The 15,453-nt window shown below is 41.0% G+C and overlaps 1 protein-coding gene across 2 annotated transcripts in view; it reads left to right on the top strand.

The window, feature by feature from the left end:
* LOC137382908 (sodium/hydrogen exchanger 3) overlaps positions 1 to 15,146 on the top strand; it is a 147,549-nt gene extending 132,403 nt beyond the window's left edge. For both annotated transcript variants that reach the window (XM_068055494.1, XM_068055488.1), the window contains exons 13-17: positions 3,854 to 4,027; positions 6,349 to 6,415; positions 8,439 to 8,531; positions 9,552 to 9,792; positions 12,108 to 15,146. In XM_068055494.1, coding sequence (XP_067911595.1) covers positions 3,854 to 4,027; positions 6,349 to 6,415; positions 8,439 to 8,531; positions 9,552 to 9,792; positions 12,108 to 12,111 — 579 coding nt within the window. In that variant the 3' untranslated portion in view covers positions 12,112 to 15,146. The remainder of the gene's footprint in view (positions 1 to 3,853; positions 4,028 to 6,348; positions 6,416 to 8,438; positions 8,532 to 9,551; positions 9,793 to 12,107) is intronic.
* The last annotated feature ends 307 nt before the right edge of the window (positions 15,147 to 15,453 follow it).

The following is a 15,453-nucleotide window of genomic DNA, read 5'->3' as shown; positions in this document are numbered from 1 at the left end:
AAAACAGCAAATAGACTCCACCCCAACCCTCCCACCACCAAACACAGGGAAGTATATGAGGATCTGGGGAAAGGGTAGGGACCTGGGATTAAGCGACTTAGCTTCAGATAAGACTCAAGCAGGCAGAATGGTCTTGCCTTGTGATGTGATATCCACCATTCTATATTTTTGAAATGGTTTGTTGACAACTGAGCAGAAATCACATTTGCTGGCTCCTTTTGTTCTTCTCCTCTGGTGTTTCTTACACCCCCCACCTCTCCCCACTTGCAGTTGCTCGCACTCTTGCTATAGGAAGTTGGCCCCAGCATATTTCCAGCACTTCATGGACAGTGAGGATTGACTGAACATGAGGGGGATGAGACTGGTCCCAGCCGAGATTAATTGTCCACCAATGTTAGTGACCAAACTGTTGCCCCAAGCAGTATGCCTTGTTCAGCACAGGCTGAGGTTTGAACCTGGAATCCCCCATTTTGTATAACACTGTAGTGCATGAGCTGATCCATTTATTAATTGAATTTGTCTTTGATCTTTAATGTGCTGTGGGTCTACTTGTTCCCTCTCAACATTTTCATTCTTTCAGAAGAACATTAGGATTAGGCCTAGGCCATTCAGTCCCTTGGGCCTGTACTGTCATTCAATTCAATTTACCAACCTTTGCTCTGTATCCGTCGATACCTTTTATCTAATCATAGTCATAGTCATTATGGCAGAGAAGGAGGCCATTTGGCCCATCAAGTCCATATTGGCTCTCTAGAGAAATCCAGTCAGACCCATTCCCCTACTCTATCCCCATAGCCTTGCAAGTTTATTTCCCTCAAGTGCCCATCCAGTTTCCTTTTGAAATCATTGATCATCTCCACTTCCACCATCCTCACAGGCAACGAGTTCTAGGTTATTACCAGTTGCTGCGTAAAAAAAAAAAAAGTTCTTCCTCACATCCCCCCCCCTGCATCTCTAATCGAAAGCTCTTAAACCTGTGTACCCTAGTCCTTGTACCATCAGCTAATGGGAACAGCTTTTCTTTTCAAGTTCCACACCAGGACATGAGCTAAAAATCAAGGCTGACACTCCAGTGCAGTACTGAAGGAGTGCTGCGCTGTCAGGGGTGCCATTGTTCTGATATGTTAAACCGAGATCCCATCTGTCTGCTTGAGCAGATGTAAAAGATCCCATGGAACTATTTTGAGGGCGAGTAGGGAGTTATTCCCAATGTCCTGACCAATATTTATCCCTCAACCAAATCACAAAAATAGGTTATCTGCTCATAGTCACAATGCTCTTTGTTCTAATGTTGGAAATGCAGTAGCCAATTTGCACGCAGCAGCGATTACACTTCAAAGTTACTTCATTGGCTGTAAAGTGCCTTGAGACTCTGGTGGTTGTGAAAAGTGCTATTTAGATGCAAGTCTCTTTTTTTCCTTTTCTTTTGTCTAAAACTTGTCAATCTTGTACACCTCTAACAAATCTTACCTCAAACTCCTTCACTTCAAGGAGAACAGCCTCAGCTTCTCCAACCTAACCTTGTAGTTAAAATCTTTCATCCCTGGAACTGGTCTAGTAAATCTCCTTTGCACCCTGTCAAGGGCCATCATGTTCTTCTGAAGTGTAATGCAGAATTAATGAAATATTCTAGTTGGGGCCTAACCAAAGTCTTATAAACATTCATCATCATTTCCCTGCTTTTGTGCCCAATACCTCTATTTATGAAGCCCAAGATTCCATATGCTTTGCTAATTACTCTTTCAATATGACCTGCCACCTTCAAAGATCTATGCACGTGAATCCCCAGGTCCCTCTGTCCATGCACACTCTAGAACTGTGCCATTAAGGATATATTGCATTTCCCCATCCCTTTATTCAAAATGCATCTCCTCACACTTCTCTGTATTAAATTGTATTTGCTACTTGTCTGCCCATTTTGCTAGCCTATCTATCTCCTGTTTGCCACTCCTCCAATTTTGATATTAGCAAATTTTGAAATTTTACTTTCTTCCAATATCTAAGTAATTTTGTATATATCAATCCTAGCACTGATCCTTGGGGGACACCACCGTCTTATCATCCTTCAGTCTGAAAAATATCCATTTACCATGACTCACCGTTTTCTGTCCTGAGCCAATTTTATTTTATCCAGTTGGACACTGACCCTCCTATTCCATGAGCCTCAATGTTGTTAAACAGCCTTTTATATGGTACTTTGTCAGATGCTTTCTTAAAATCCAGATAGGCAACATTCATTGCATTCCCTTTATCAAACATCTCTGTTACTTCATCAAAAAATTGAATTAGATTAGCCGAGCACGATCTGCCTTTTACAAATCCATGCTGGCTCTACTGAATTAACTCAAATATCTCCAAGTGCCTGTTGGATTTTTTCCCCTGATTATTGTTTCTAAACCCTTACACACCAGTGATAAACTGACCCATCTATAGTTACTAGAAATGTCCTTACAACCTTTCTTGAATAAGGGTGTCACATTTGCCACTCCCTCCAATACTTTGGCACCTTCCCTGTATCTAGGGAACATTGGAAGTTTATGGCAAACCTTCTGCTATCTCCACCCTCACTTTCTTTGGTAACTTGGGATGTAAGCCACCCGGACCAGGCAACTTATCCACTCTAAGCATAGCCAACCTTTCCAGTACATCCTGCCATTCAATTTTTATCCTATATATGACCTTACCATCTCCACTTTTACCAATTGTTTTCTCAGCATCCTCTTCCTTAGTTAACAATGATCCAATGTAGTCATGAACTATTTTGGCCTTGGTCTGTGCCTCTAATCATAGATCACTCTCTTGGCCCCTAATAGGCCCCACCCCACCTCTTCCTACTGCTTACTACATGCTTGTAGAAGATTTCTGGGTTCCCTTTTATGTGAACTGCCATTCTGTTCTCCTATTCTCTCTTTGCCAGTCTTATTTTCCTCTTCACTTTCCCTGCTCAACTTATTGTATTTGGCCGGGTTCTTGCTTGAGGAATTCAGCTGACATGCATCATGCATTCTCTTTTTTTTGTGTGTGTTTCTTCATATTTGCTATCTCCCTCATCATCCAAGGAGCCCTAGCTTTGGCCTCTGCCTTTTGCCCTTGTTTAAATGCAGCTAGCCTGTACCTGAAATATCACCTCCATAAAGATCACTCATTGTTGTGTTACAGATTTTCCTGTCAGTCTTTGGTTCCGTTTTTAACTGGACTAGCTCCCTTCACATCCCATTGAAGTTAGCCCTCTTCCAATTTAGAAGTTCTAATTTTAGATTGCTCATTGCTAATCTAAACCTTATAATATGATGATCACTCTTGCCCAAGTGTTCCCTACAAACACTTGGTCCACTTTGCCCACCTCGTTCCCTACCACCAGATCTAGCAATGCCTCCTTCCTCGTTGGACTGAGAAAATACTGGTCAAGGAAGTTCTCTTGTGCAGAAATTCCTGCCTCACCTTTCCCTTTTACTCTTAACATTACCCCAATTGATATCTGGATAATTAAGTTTCCCCAATATCACCACTCTCTAGTTCTTGCACATCTGTAATTTCCCTGCAGATTTCACCCTCTCTCCCCCTGTCTCACTATTTGGAGGGCTGTAGAAAGGCCCCAGAAGCATGATCATAAATTTCTTGCTTCTCAACTCTAACCAAATGGATTCTGTCCTTGCCCCCTGAAGACATCCTCTTTCCAAAACTACAATGTCTTCCCTAGTTAGTACTGGCACCCCACCTTACTATTCCCCTTCCCTTTCTTTTCTGAACATTTTGTATTATAATCAATAAGCTGAGCGGGGAGTTGAGTCAGCTACTAGGGGTGAAATCTTTTGCACTCTAAATTCACTGGTCCAATGGTTTCTTTTTAAAGTACAGGCTTAATTACAGCCGCCATAAACTGGTACGCAACGAAGATGAGAAACAAGATAAAGAGATTTTCCAACGTACCATGAAAAAGAGACTGGAAAATTTCAAATCCACCAAGCTTGGAACTAATTACAATGCCAAGTTTAGGAACATGAAGAAAGAAAAAGCAGCTAAAAAGGTAAACTGAAATCATTACTTTTTTTTCCCCACTGTCAATAGAGCTTTGTTTTTACTTGGCTGTATAATGCTTTGTAAATTTTACTTTAAAGTGTGAGTATCTTAAAAATATATTTGGGGTGGGAGGGACTGTTTGTTGTTTTTGTGAAATTATGATGATCTGGAATGCACTGCCTGACCAGCTTGTGGAAACAGATTCAATACTGACTTTCAAAAGATAATTGGACAAATACTTGAAGGTGGAGAAAATTGTAGGGCTGTGGGAAAAGAGCAGGGGAGTGAAACTAATTAAACAAGTCTTTTTCAAAGCGTTAACACAGGTATGATGGGCCAAATGGCACCTTCTGTGCTGTAAGAAACTATGGTTCTATGGATTGTTCACACATAACTCAATGATGAAGTTGGGGAGGTCTGCACTTGCAGCAGATGGGAGAGAAAGGCTCTGATCAGCTAAGCAGGAGCTGAAGGGTACAGAAAGTACTCCTGCTCCTCCTGGCCCACAGAGTGTTGTAAAAGGCACTTACCTCCTTGAGCCAGCGGCACTTGCTTCTTTTTACTGATGGGTTTCCCGTGCTCTGGGTGACCTCTGTGGCAACAGTTAAATTTTATTCAAGCCACCAGTTGCCCTCCGAGCCTGAGTCACGTCTTTCAATTAAGTGTTTCACCTTATTCTCAGCAGGATACTGGCATGCAACAAAACCTGCCACTATGAAAATGGCGGCAGTCGTGTGTGCAGCCAGATGGGGCATATTCCCCAATCTATTTTTTTTTTAAACCATGACCCTCTCTGGGTGATTGTCTTCAAAAAAGAGGCCATTGTATTTCTGTCCCTCCCACAGTGCGGAAACCACTCTTCCCATGGTCGCAAATAACATCTTACATGACCGTGACAGTGGTAAAATATCCCTTCTCATCCTTTTCAACCTGTCAGCAGCCTTTAATATAGTTGACCACAACATCCTCCTCCAACACCTCTCCATCATCGTCCAGCTGGGTGGGCCTGCACTTGCCTGGTTCCATTTTTAACTATCTAATCGCAGCCATAGAACCATCTGCAGTGGCTTCTCTTCCCATTCTCCCAAGGATCTATCTTTGGCCCACCCTTATCACCTTGAAGGAACATGCAGAGAGAGATATCATCTGAAAACAGGGTCTGGTTCCATACGTATGCTGGCGACGCCCAGGTCTACCACACTACCACTCTCTCTACTCCTACACTGTCTCAAAATTATCAGACTGCTTGTCTGACATCCAGTACTGGATGAGCAGACATTTCCTCCAACTAACTCTTTAGAAGAACGAGGCCATTGTCTTTGGTACATGCCACAAACTCTGCTCCCTAGCCACTGTCTCCTTCCCTCTCCCTGACAACTGTCTGAAGTTGAACCAGACTCTTCGCAACCTTGGTGGTGTATTTGACCCTGAGATGAGCTTCCGACCACACACATTCATCCCATCACTAAGACTGCCTATTTCCACCTCCATAACGTTACCCCACTTCCCTCACCCCAACCTCAGCTCAGCTGCTGTTGAAACCATACCTCATCCATACCTTTGTTACCTCCAGACTTGGCACTCCTAGTCAACCTCCCATCCACTCTCTTTTAAAATTTAAATTCATTCAAAACACTGCTGACTGTGTCCAAACTCTTACCAAATCTTGCTCACCCATCACCCCTGTGCTCGCTGACCTATGTTGGTTCTCAGTTGATCGACGCATTGATTTTAAAATTCTCATCCTTGTTTTCAAATCCCTGAGGTCTCACCCCTCCCTCCCTATCTCTCTAATTTCCTCCAGCCCTACAACCCTGAGAGATAGCTGCACTCCTCCAATGCCAGTCTCTTGCACGTCCCCGATGTTAATTTTTCCAGCATTGGTGGCTGAGCCTTCAGCTGCCTAGGCCCAAAGATCTGGAATTTCCTCCTTAAATTTCTCTACCATTCTTTCCTCCTGTAAGATTCTGTGCCTACCTTTCTTGATCAAGCTTTTGGCCGTCTGCCCTAATATCTCCTTGTGACACTGTCAAATTTTGTTAGATGACGCTGCAGTTCCTTGGAAGGTTTTACTATGTTAAAGGCGCTATATAAATGCATGTCTCTCCCTTTCGCTCTCTTGCTCGTTCTCACTTGTGGTGGGGGAGCAGGTGTCTTACTGTGATACAGAGGCAGCTTTCCAAAGAAGGCACTTCCCTCCACTTTACTCTATAAAATGCTGCATATAGTTTTACATAAGGAGGGGATAAAAGCAATTGATCATCTTTTAAGTCTCACAAAGATATTGCCCCTTTAACTCCTGATATAGCTGTTCTGGTTTTGTTTCAGAAACACAGTGATGCAGTGTCAAATGGAAGGCTCCCGACACGCTCCGTTGCCTTCCATGTTGATCAAGGTAATTCCTTGCATGCATTTTCTTTGCTAATTTTAACCTTTTTCTGTCCTCCTTCCCAACCCCTCTGATGGTGACTTTTTTGGCTTACAGTTCCACAGGTGCCTGGTCATCTCCAAATGCTACTCTTGAGTGAGCTTAGATGTAGTGAGTGTTGGAAGACTAATTGACTTTGCCTGACGTGGGAATTGCTGATAGTAATCAGCAGCAGGAAACCTGACTCTTGCTCTTTTTCCCCCAATCAACCACCACCCCCTGTTTTCCCCTTGCCAATCCTCCCCAGTCCACCTTGCTGGGGTGCTGAGGTTAATTGTAACATTCCTACTGCTGGCCCAGCTGAGGCCAGATCATTTACAAGGTACAAAGCTGGGATATGTCCAGTTGATTTGGTCCTGTTACTCAAACTACATTTTTAATCCAAAAATTATTCAGAGCTGTTCAGTTTTATCTCTGATCGAAATTGCCAGGTGAGCCTGTAGTGTAACATTAAGATGAATCTTTCTCACCTTTTTCAGGAAATACCCCAAAGCATATTTGCAGAGGGCAGGTGATTGGTTCCCAGAGCTCTGCAGTGGCCCTGGAAGATGAACACAAATAGGAATGACTGACTTCCCTTCTAATTTTTTTTTCCCCTTTTTTAATCCCTACCGCTTCTTTTCCAGAGACCAATCGTAATGCCCATCCTGCTAGCCTAGGCATCTACCTTGGTTCAGTGGTAGCGTGCTCACCTGAGTCAGGAGGTCTTGGGTTTATGTCTCACTTCAGAGTCTTGAGCACAAAATCTTGACTGACACTGCAGTTCAATACTGAGGCAAGGCTGCATTGTCAGAGATGCCAACTTTTAGATGCGATATTAATCCGAGGTCTTATCTGCCCTTTGAGTTCATGTAATAGATGCAGTAATGTATTTCAAAGAAAATCTGTGGAGTTCTCCTCCGTGTCCAATATTCATCCCTCGATCACCATCACTAAAACAGGTTATCTGATCATTATCACGTTACTGCTTGTGTGCTAATTGGCTGCTTCAATTCCTACATTACAACAGTGATTATGCTCCAAAAGTATTTCATTGACTATAATATGCTTTAGGACATCCTGAGGTTGTGAAAGGTGTTATATAAATGCAAGCTCTCTCGCTCACCCTAACTTATTGTAGAGCAGACATCAATACTAGGCTGCTGTTGGTAAATGTAGCTCAGTAATGTACAGGATAATGCACAGACCCACTAAGCCATTCAGATTCTTTTCTGATTTTTGCCCTCCTTCCCAGAGAAGTGCATGACCCCCACTTGGCCTTGGAGCTGGAACCCCATATGTGGTAATGGATAACTAACTCAATAACTGAGGTCGAGATCAACCCTGTTGGAAGATTCCTTTTACAGTGAAGGGCAAATCTGAGCTTCCCTCGTTTGCATTGCAGAGCCCTGCAGGTCAAGAATGTCCTAGACTCCTGTTCTTTGCTGAGTTGGGTGGTTGTAGGGCACTAAATTGGTCACCAGACCCCTGGGTTAAGAAGTGGAAAGTCAGCTAAGATTTTGGCTGTCTGAAGGCAAAATAAATTTCCACCACTGTTATATTAAGAACAAAATGGATGATCATCTGTCCTCCAATAGATCACCAAATAAATGCCTATTTTCTAAGTATTTAGCACATGCGCAAGTCCCAGCAGTATGCTTTAACACCTATCCCCCAAACTCTGAAGGGCAGTCCTATCTGAGCACCAGGATTTCCTGGTCCCACTCGGCCTTTCTGGCTGTTTTAATTGACTAAAGCGAGGAAGAAAATAGTCATTAACTATAATGACTGTATTTTTTGTTTAAATGTTTGGACTGTTGTAGGAGCTGGGTTGAATCTGCGCAAATCCCTATTTCACTTGGGAATCTTTTTAACACGTTTGGAAGAAACTTTTTATCCTGTAAATCTAGATTAAAATCCATGGCACATGCCAAAGAGCAACTGTAATGCTACCTGGATTGCATTCATTTGTTGCTGTGTTTAAGAGCTGTCTCCTGTCCATTTCTTCCAGGTTCTGATACAGAGGACCATTGTGATCCATCAGATGGAGGAATTAGTTTCCTAATCACTCCTGCAAGCAACGAATCAGATGAATCAAGAACTGGTAATACACCTTGTCTGTTCATTCGTGACTGCTTCTTAGAATGTTTCCTTTGCTTGTATTGGAATCTAAAAGTTGGATTTGGAAACTTCAGCTGGTATGAACAGGCTTCTGGAGAGGATGTTGTACCTTGGGGCTTTTAGTTAAGGTTGAGTTACTTTTGCATTGATGCACATCCACTTTGCATCAACACAATACCCCAAACATTTACAATAACCTGGTAACTGCCAAAATATTAGATTGTGAATGAAATATGAAGGGGTTTCCAAATAGCTCTGGAAGATCCTGGATTCAATCTTCAGTCTATACCAAGCTATGTGATCTTAATGCCAGTGTATTGGTATGCCAGTTAGCCTCAGCACCATTTTGGAAGGGAGCAGAAAACAGCCAGGATTCCCAGTCCTGATCACTATCAAACAAATAGCTTATGAAAGGGTAGACACCCCCTGATCAAGAAGCCGACCAATGCTTACTGTTGGCTAATAAAACAAAAAAAAGAGAGAATGCTACAGAAAATGCTGGAGCACTCAGCAGGTTAGGCGGCATCTACAGAGACCAGAAGGAAAGGTTGATGTCCTTTCTCATGAAAGTGCAAGGTTTTTTTTGTTTTTTTTTGAAGCCTCCCATAACTTATTTGGTGTCGTATACTGATGGCTACCTTGATGCCTTCCAAAATTTGAATCTTGGGTACTACAAGTTATGGTTCTACAACTGCACAGTCAGTATAGGTTTCAGTGGATTATGTTTTAAAGATCCTATTGCATGCTTGCAAACTCTAGAAATGCCAGATTTCAAGCATTATTTCTGATAACCCAGCTTTCTAGTGATGGTTCCTGTGTAGAGAAATCATGGCACACTCTAACTTTTATTATAGCTGCATTATCTCTTTGCTTGGATTCTAACATTAGTGTTTGTCATTGATGTAAGACTAAATTGGTTCTTCTGCTGCATTTATCTATATGTGAATCCTTCAGCAGTTCATGTAGCTAATTCTTATTTTGCGATACCAAATCATTCCTGTAGGAACCGATAACCCGGGTTTTTCTACTGAGGAGGATCAGTCTGATTTCCAAATTATTCCACCATGGATGTCCAATGAAGAAACAGTAATTCCATCCCAGAGGGCACGTTTACAGATTCCAAGGAGTCCCAACAACTTCAGGCGGCTCACACCCTTGCAGCTCAGCACCCGATCCACTGATTCGTTTTTGCTAGCAGACATCTCTGATGAGCATCCATTGTCTTTCCTACCTGAATCATCAATGTAATTACATTATCCACTTTGCCACTTTACTTCACAGAAAAATGCCTGTAGATCTCAGTGACCTAAAAATTGGTTTGCATCAACCACAGAATTTTCCAATATACTTGTATTAAGTTTTAAGTAATGGTTTTATTTTCATGGAATTAAGCCAAAATTTGCTCTAGGTAAAGCAAAAAAGAGAAGCAGCCCGCATTGACTTCAGAAAGGAAGATTGTGTGTGATGAACCTGATTTGTTTTTTATTGGAGGTGACAGTAGGAAGTGACAGGAAATGCAGAAGATGTGGTGCATGTGGTCTTTCAGAAAGCCTTTGATAAGGTACCACACAGGAGACTATTGGAGAAGATTAGGTGGTGTGGAATTAGACAAAAGGTAGAAAATTGGATTAAAAACTGTTTAGAAGTGAGGAAACTGAGCATGGGGCAGTTATTCAAAGTATTTAGAAGTGGGTAGAGGTATCGCAGATGGTTCTGTTCTGGATCAATTACTGTCCACTGTATATATCAGTGATTTGGTTAAGGGCTAGAGGGAATGCTGATCAACTTTGTAGATGATGCCAAAGTAGGAGGATTAGTCAGCAATTATGAATCTAACCGAGAGGCTATTAATAAGATGGTGGAATAGGCAAAATAAACTGGCGCATGGAGTTCAATGTCAGTAAATGTGAACTGCGACAGTTTGATTTTTTTTTCTTTCCAAAATTTATACTTTGGGGAAGGCTGGCTATTGTAGATCAGAAATAATTTGGGTTCAGTTTCACAAGACATTAAAAGCAGCACATTGAATGGATAAACTAATGCAATGTTTGGCTTTATGGTAAAAAGTATAGAATATAAAAGTGGAGATATAATTGTGAATGAATATAAACCATAGTAAGATGACATGGCAGATGGAATATCGTGAATAAGTTTGAGGTTATCCATTTTGGTAGAAAAAATAGAAAGGCAGAGTATTTCTTAAATGGTGTGAGGTTGGGAAGAGTTGATATCCATAGGGACTTGGGTATCCTGGTTCATGAGCCACAAAAACTAGTATGCAGGTGCAACAAGCAATTAGGAAGGCAAATTGTATGTTGGCCTTCATTGTAAGGGGATTTGAGTATAGGAGTAAAGATGTCTTGCTGCAGTTGTATAAAGCCTTGGTGAAACTGCATTTGGAGTATTGTGTACAGTTTTGGTTTCCTTTATCTAAGGAAGGATATTCTTGCCATATAGAGTGCAACCGAGGTTCACCAGATTAATGCCTGGGATGGCGGGATTGTCTTATGAGGAGAGATTGCAGAAACTGGGCCTTTTTATTCTCTAGGGTTTTGAAGAATGAGAGGTGATCTCATTGAAACTTACACAATTCTTACAAGGTGTGCCAGGGTAGATGTGAATAGGATGTTTCTGCTGGCTGGTGAGTCTAGAATGAGGGGACACAGTCTCAGAATAAGGGGCAGGCCATTTAAGACGGAGATGAGGAGGAATTTCTTTACTCAGAGGGTGATGAATCTTTGGAATTCTCTACCCCAGAGGGCTGTCAAAGCTCAATCACTGAGCATGTTCAAGACAGAAATCGATAGATTTCTAGATACTGATGACATCAAGGGATATGGGGATAGTGAAGAAAAATGGCGCAGAGGTAGATGATCAGCCATAATCTGTTTGAATGGTGGAGCAGGTTCGATGGGGCAAATGGTCCTGCTCCTATTTCCTATGTTCCTACATTTTGAGGACTGTATGAAGGTTTGGTCTCCACACTGTAGGAAGGATGTTGAAGTAGCCGAGGGTACAATACAGATTCACTAGGATGCTGGCTGGTTTGAGGAAATACAAATGAAGAAGCAGTAGAAAAAGTGAGGTTGATTTTTATAAGAGCAGAGAATGCTGGAGCTGATTTTAACGATTATTTGAAATTAGGATATGGTCGGACATAGTAGGTAGTGATTTGTTCTAGACTCTTGCCTCAGACTGTAGCTGATGGCCTGTAAATTCAAACCCTTACTGAGTCAATTTAATGTTTACCTGTTCTCAAGGTAAATTGAACGTAGTCAGGGATTAATAACTGTTTGCTTTAGACCCAATAGATCGATGTAGCATTGTCCTTTTCAGATAATTTGTTTTTTTTTATCAGACATTCTTGAGGGGCTAGGCAGTAGAAAGTTTCACAAATGTGACCATTTTCTTGCTGAGTTACTTCCTGATGAAGTGTTTGCCATTCGTATCTCAGACTGAGGTGATAATTTTGTAAATAGAATGAAATGATTCTCATATTTTGAACAAGTAAATGTTGCTTCCTGTGTTCATATACTGACTCAGCTTTTTTGTCATGCAGGTAACTCTAAGTCAATCCCAAGTCCCCCTCCATTGCCTCGCCCTTCCACCTTGGATGCAAAACAACTTTCCAGGAAAGATGACCAAGTAAGCCAAGATGATCATAGCTCTGAGAGACCCTTGAGAATCTTCCCATCCAGAAGTCCTGGGTGCAGAGCTATTCTTCGCTAGAAAATGTAGAATCCCAAGTGTTCGCTATTCCAGGACATGGGCTGCACAAAGAGTTCTACTGAAATTATTTTGAAAGCAACTATTGACATTTGGCAATGCGAAGCTTAATGAAGACCATCCTACTTGACTGGGCAGCAAAGAACTTGATCTGAAAATACAATATGTTGAATGAAGAGCTGGAAAGACCTGGGGGTACAAGAGCAAAAGTGAAAGATCCACAAGGACACTACGATGCACTTTTTGGTAGCCAAGCAGGTGCAGAATCAGCTTTGCCGGCCCAACCCTTTGTGTTGTTCAGTTCTCCAGAAATTTGGGTCTCTCCCAGTTTCTTGTCTCATTCCTTAGAATAAGAAACAACACCGTTTTAAGCACAGCAGTCCTCTGCTTCACCAGCAATTGTGTTAGTTACTGAGCTGGGCATCTTCTGATTGTGCCATATATCTCCAGAATATGCATTTTATGTACAGGCACTGAAACGGAGTGCCACAATCACATACCAATCTTTGGATTGTCGAGCGGAGAATTGGTGCAGCTCTACTAAAGAATTTTAAAGGGTATAGAAATAATATCTATGGTGCCTATATATGGTTCTCTATACACTTCTACAGAAGAGGGTAACAAGTCTTACTACAACCATAGAAATGCAGGAATGTTCCTGTTTTAAAATTTATTGGGAAACTGTCAGTTTATTTAGATGTTTTATCCAATTTTTTTAGATGTTTTGTGCTCTTTGTTACAGTTCAAGTTTTCATGCTTTGCTTTAGAACTTTTATATAAAAGAAAGATAAATACATATGCAACAGTCATCAGCGATGACAACTTTCACACAAAGTTTTACAGCATAACTGACCAGTGGGCCTCAAGGAAATTGGAGGTCAACAATCTTTTTAAAAATTGCAATGGAAGTGCAGGCAATGTTGTTTGGACAAATATTTTAAAAACTAACATCCTGTGCCAATAAGAATATTAACATTTCTGCTGTCACAGTACATGGGAAAAGGACAAGACACAGTGGTGGAAGATATACATTTTTATTGAGACTATAGCAGTCATGTTTTGTGATTTTTTTTTTCCCGAGTAACTGAGACTTAACAGCTCAAACCGCAACAAAAATCAAAAGGTGCAATTTGGGTTTAGACAGATTCTTTTATTGCAATCAAACTTTCAAATACTTTATTTAAATGGGTCTAGCATTTAAGCTTGTCCTTTGTAGCACATCAGGAAATATTCTGGTGAATGTGCAATAGGTCTGGTTGACCATTGAATGTAGTCCATGAAGCTCCTCCCTATTCCCTCAATTTTTCCATTTTGATGAAAGGAATGTAGATATTCTCATTGAATACTGGTGCTCTGAAGTTTAAATATCAATGAGTTCCTGATACCAGAAGTGGGGACTGGTTGTAGCAATGATAGGCTTTTCTCCTCAGCAGATGGGAGAATAAGACATCTAACCAGCACAGGCCAGCTGCAATTGTTTGTCTTCCAAAGGTTGTGTTAGAGCTTTCCTCAATTGCCATTAGTCTACACTCCTAAAGACACAGCTCTCCCACCCCCACATTTCAAGGATTAAGGGACAACATTATTTACTCCCAGCGTGGCCCTGATCAGTGAACCAAGTATTTTAAATTAATCAAACTGGGAGCTTGGGAAGTGAAAGCTGCCAATGTTCTCTGCATTCATATCAGGCATCACCTCACCACCAGTGGTTTGTGTCCCAGTCAAAAATGGGCGTGTTAGGCCAAGGTCAGTGAATGCCACTGAGGTTCGAATTTCCACTTGCTTCCCTTCTCAATCCCCTTCACCCTTCCAATTCACGACAGATGTTTAGTGAATGGTGTAAGCTGCATGGTTGTAGATTAACATTTTATCAACAGATAAAAGCATTTGTTTTCCTTTAGAAATAATCTTAAATGTGATAGCTGGCCCATGGAGTGATGATGTAAGCATCACAATGCAGCAGATCTGCAACCCAAGAAATTCTGCTTTCTCGGCTAGTGACATTGAGATTCAGGTTGTGAAATTACCCTTGACCCCCCCCCCCCACTTGTGTTTTATGAAATGCACTATCTCTCATTGACAGGGTTAGTTCCTTGCCTCAGCCATAGCTACAACCAGACACTAGGAACCGTATAAGAGTTGCCTGAGGTAATGGCTGCCTCCCTCCCCTTCCTGCTCAGTTGAGGTCAGATATCAATTGTTTGAGAAATGACTCCATTCAATGTATTCATGTAGCATTCAGTCACATAATGAACAACTGGATTTCAAGACTTTGTGTATGCTTATACACAACAAAATAAATTATTTCACTTTTTTGAGATGCATTATTTGGGGCTGACTTTTCTTTTCATTATTGAATATATGAAACAACTTGTTAACGTGACACTGCCTTGGTAAGCCTGATTATTTTGTACACCAGTTACTTTTCTTATTGGTTTTTCTTTTTTTAGATTTTTTTAGTTTTTATTTCATCCTTCTCTCTCTTTGAACAATGGATTAGTCCTATCTGGATCTGTGGTACTTCTGTGAACTTGCGTGTTGCTTAGTGCTGTAAATAGCAAGATTTGACAGGCTGAAGTTTTAGATGCTGATCTATTGGGTTGGTATGCTGACTATAGCTTTAATGAGGGTTTTACACAGGTACACTTTATTTGTCTCATACCTCTACTCTATGTGGCAGCCAATCAAGTGTTGTATAATGTCACATTTGAATCATATACCTCCAATTTGGTAATATGAACTGTACATTGATGTATCTCCCAGTTCTGCTTAATACGTCTTCCACATGTTTTATACTTGCTGATTAATACTGTATTGTGTCCAAAGTTTTACTGGTAAAAAATATATTTTAAATAAAATGTTTAAAAGGAAATAGTGAATCTTTTAATCTCATAAAACTGCAAGTGATTCAGGAATATAAAATAACCTTAGGTATGTGCCAAGCTATCTGTTACAGTAACTTATTTTCTAGTTTGGTTTTATAGAGAGCTCACTGATGTAGAGGGTATTCGTCTCTTTGTACATTATACTGTTAAAATGGGGACAAACCAAACATTTTGAAATTCAGACCAACATTTTGAGTTTGTTTTTCTTTTAAACATCAAGTTTTGCATTGGTTATTCTACTTCAGAACAAACTGACTGTAACTCTGCACATGTTTGCTCAGAAAAGACCAGCCA

The sequence above is a fragment of the Heterodontus francisci genome, chromosome 2 (assembly GCF_036365525.1).
Source record: "Heterodontus francisci isolate sHetFra1 chromosome 2, sHetFra1.hap1, whole genome shotgun sequence".
Lineage (NCBI taxonomy): Eukaryota > Metazoa > Chordata > Chondrichthyes > Heterodontiformes > Heterodontidae > Heterodontus > Heterodontus francisci.
The sequence above is the reverse complement of the archived record's forward strand: the minus strand, read 5'-3'. Positions and strand labels throughout refer to the sequence as shown.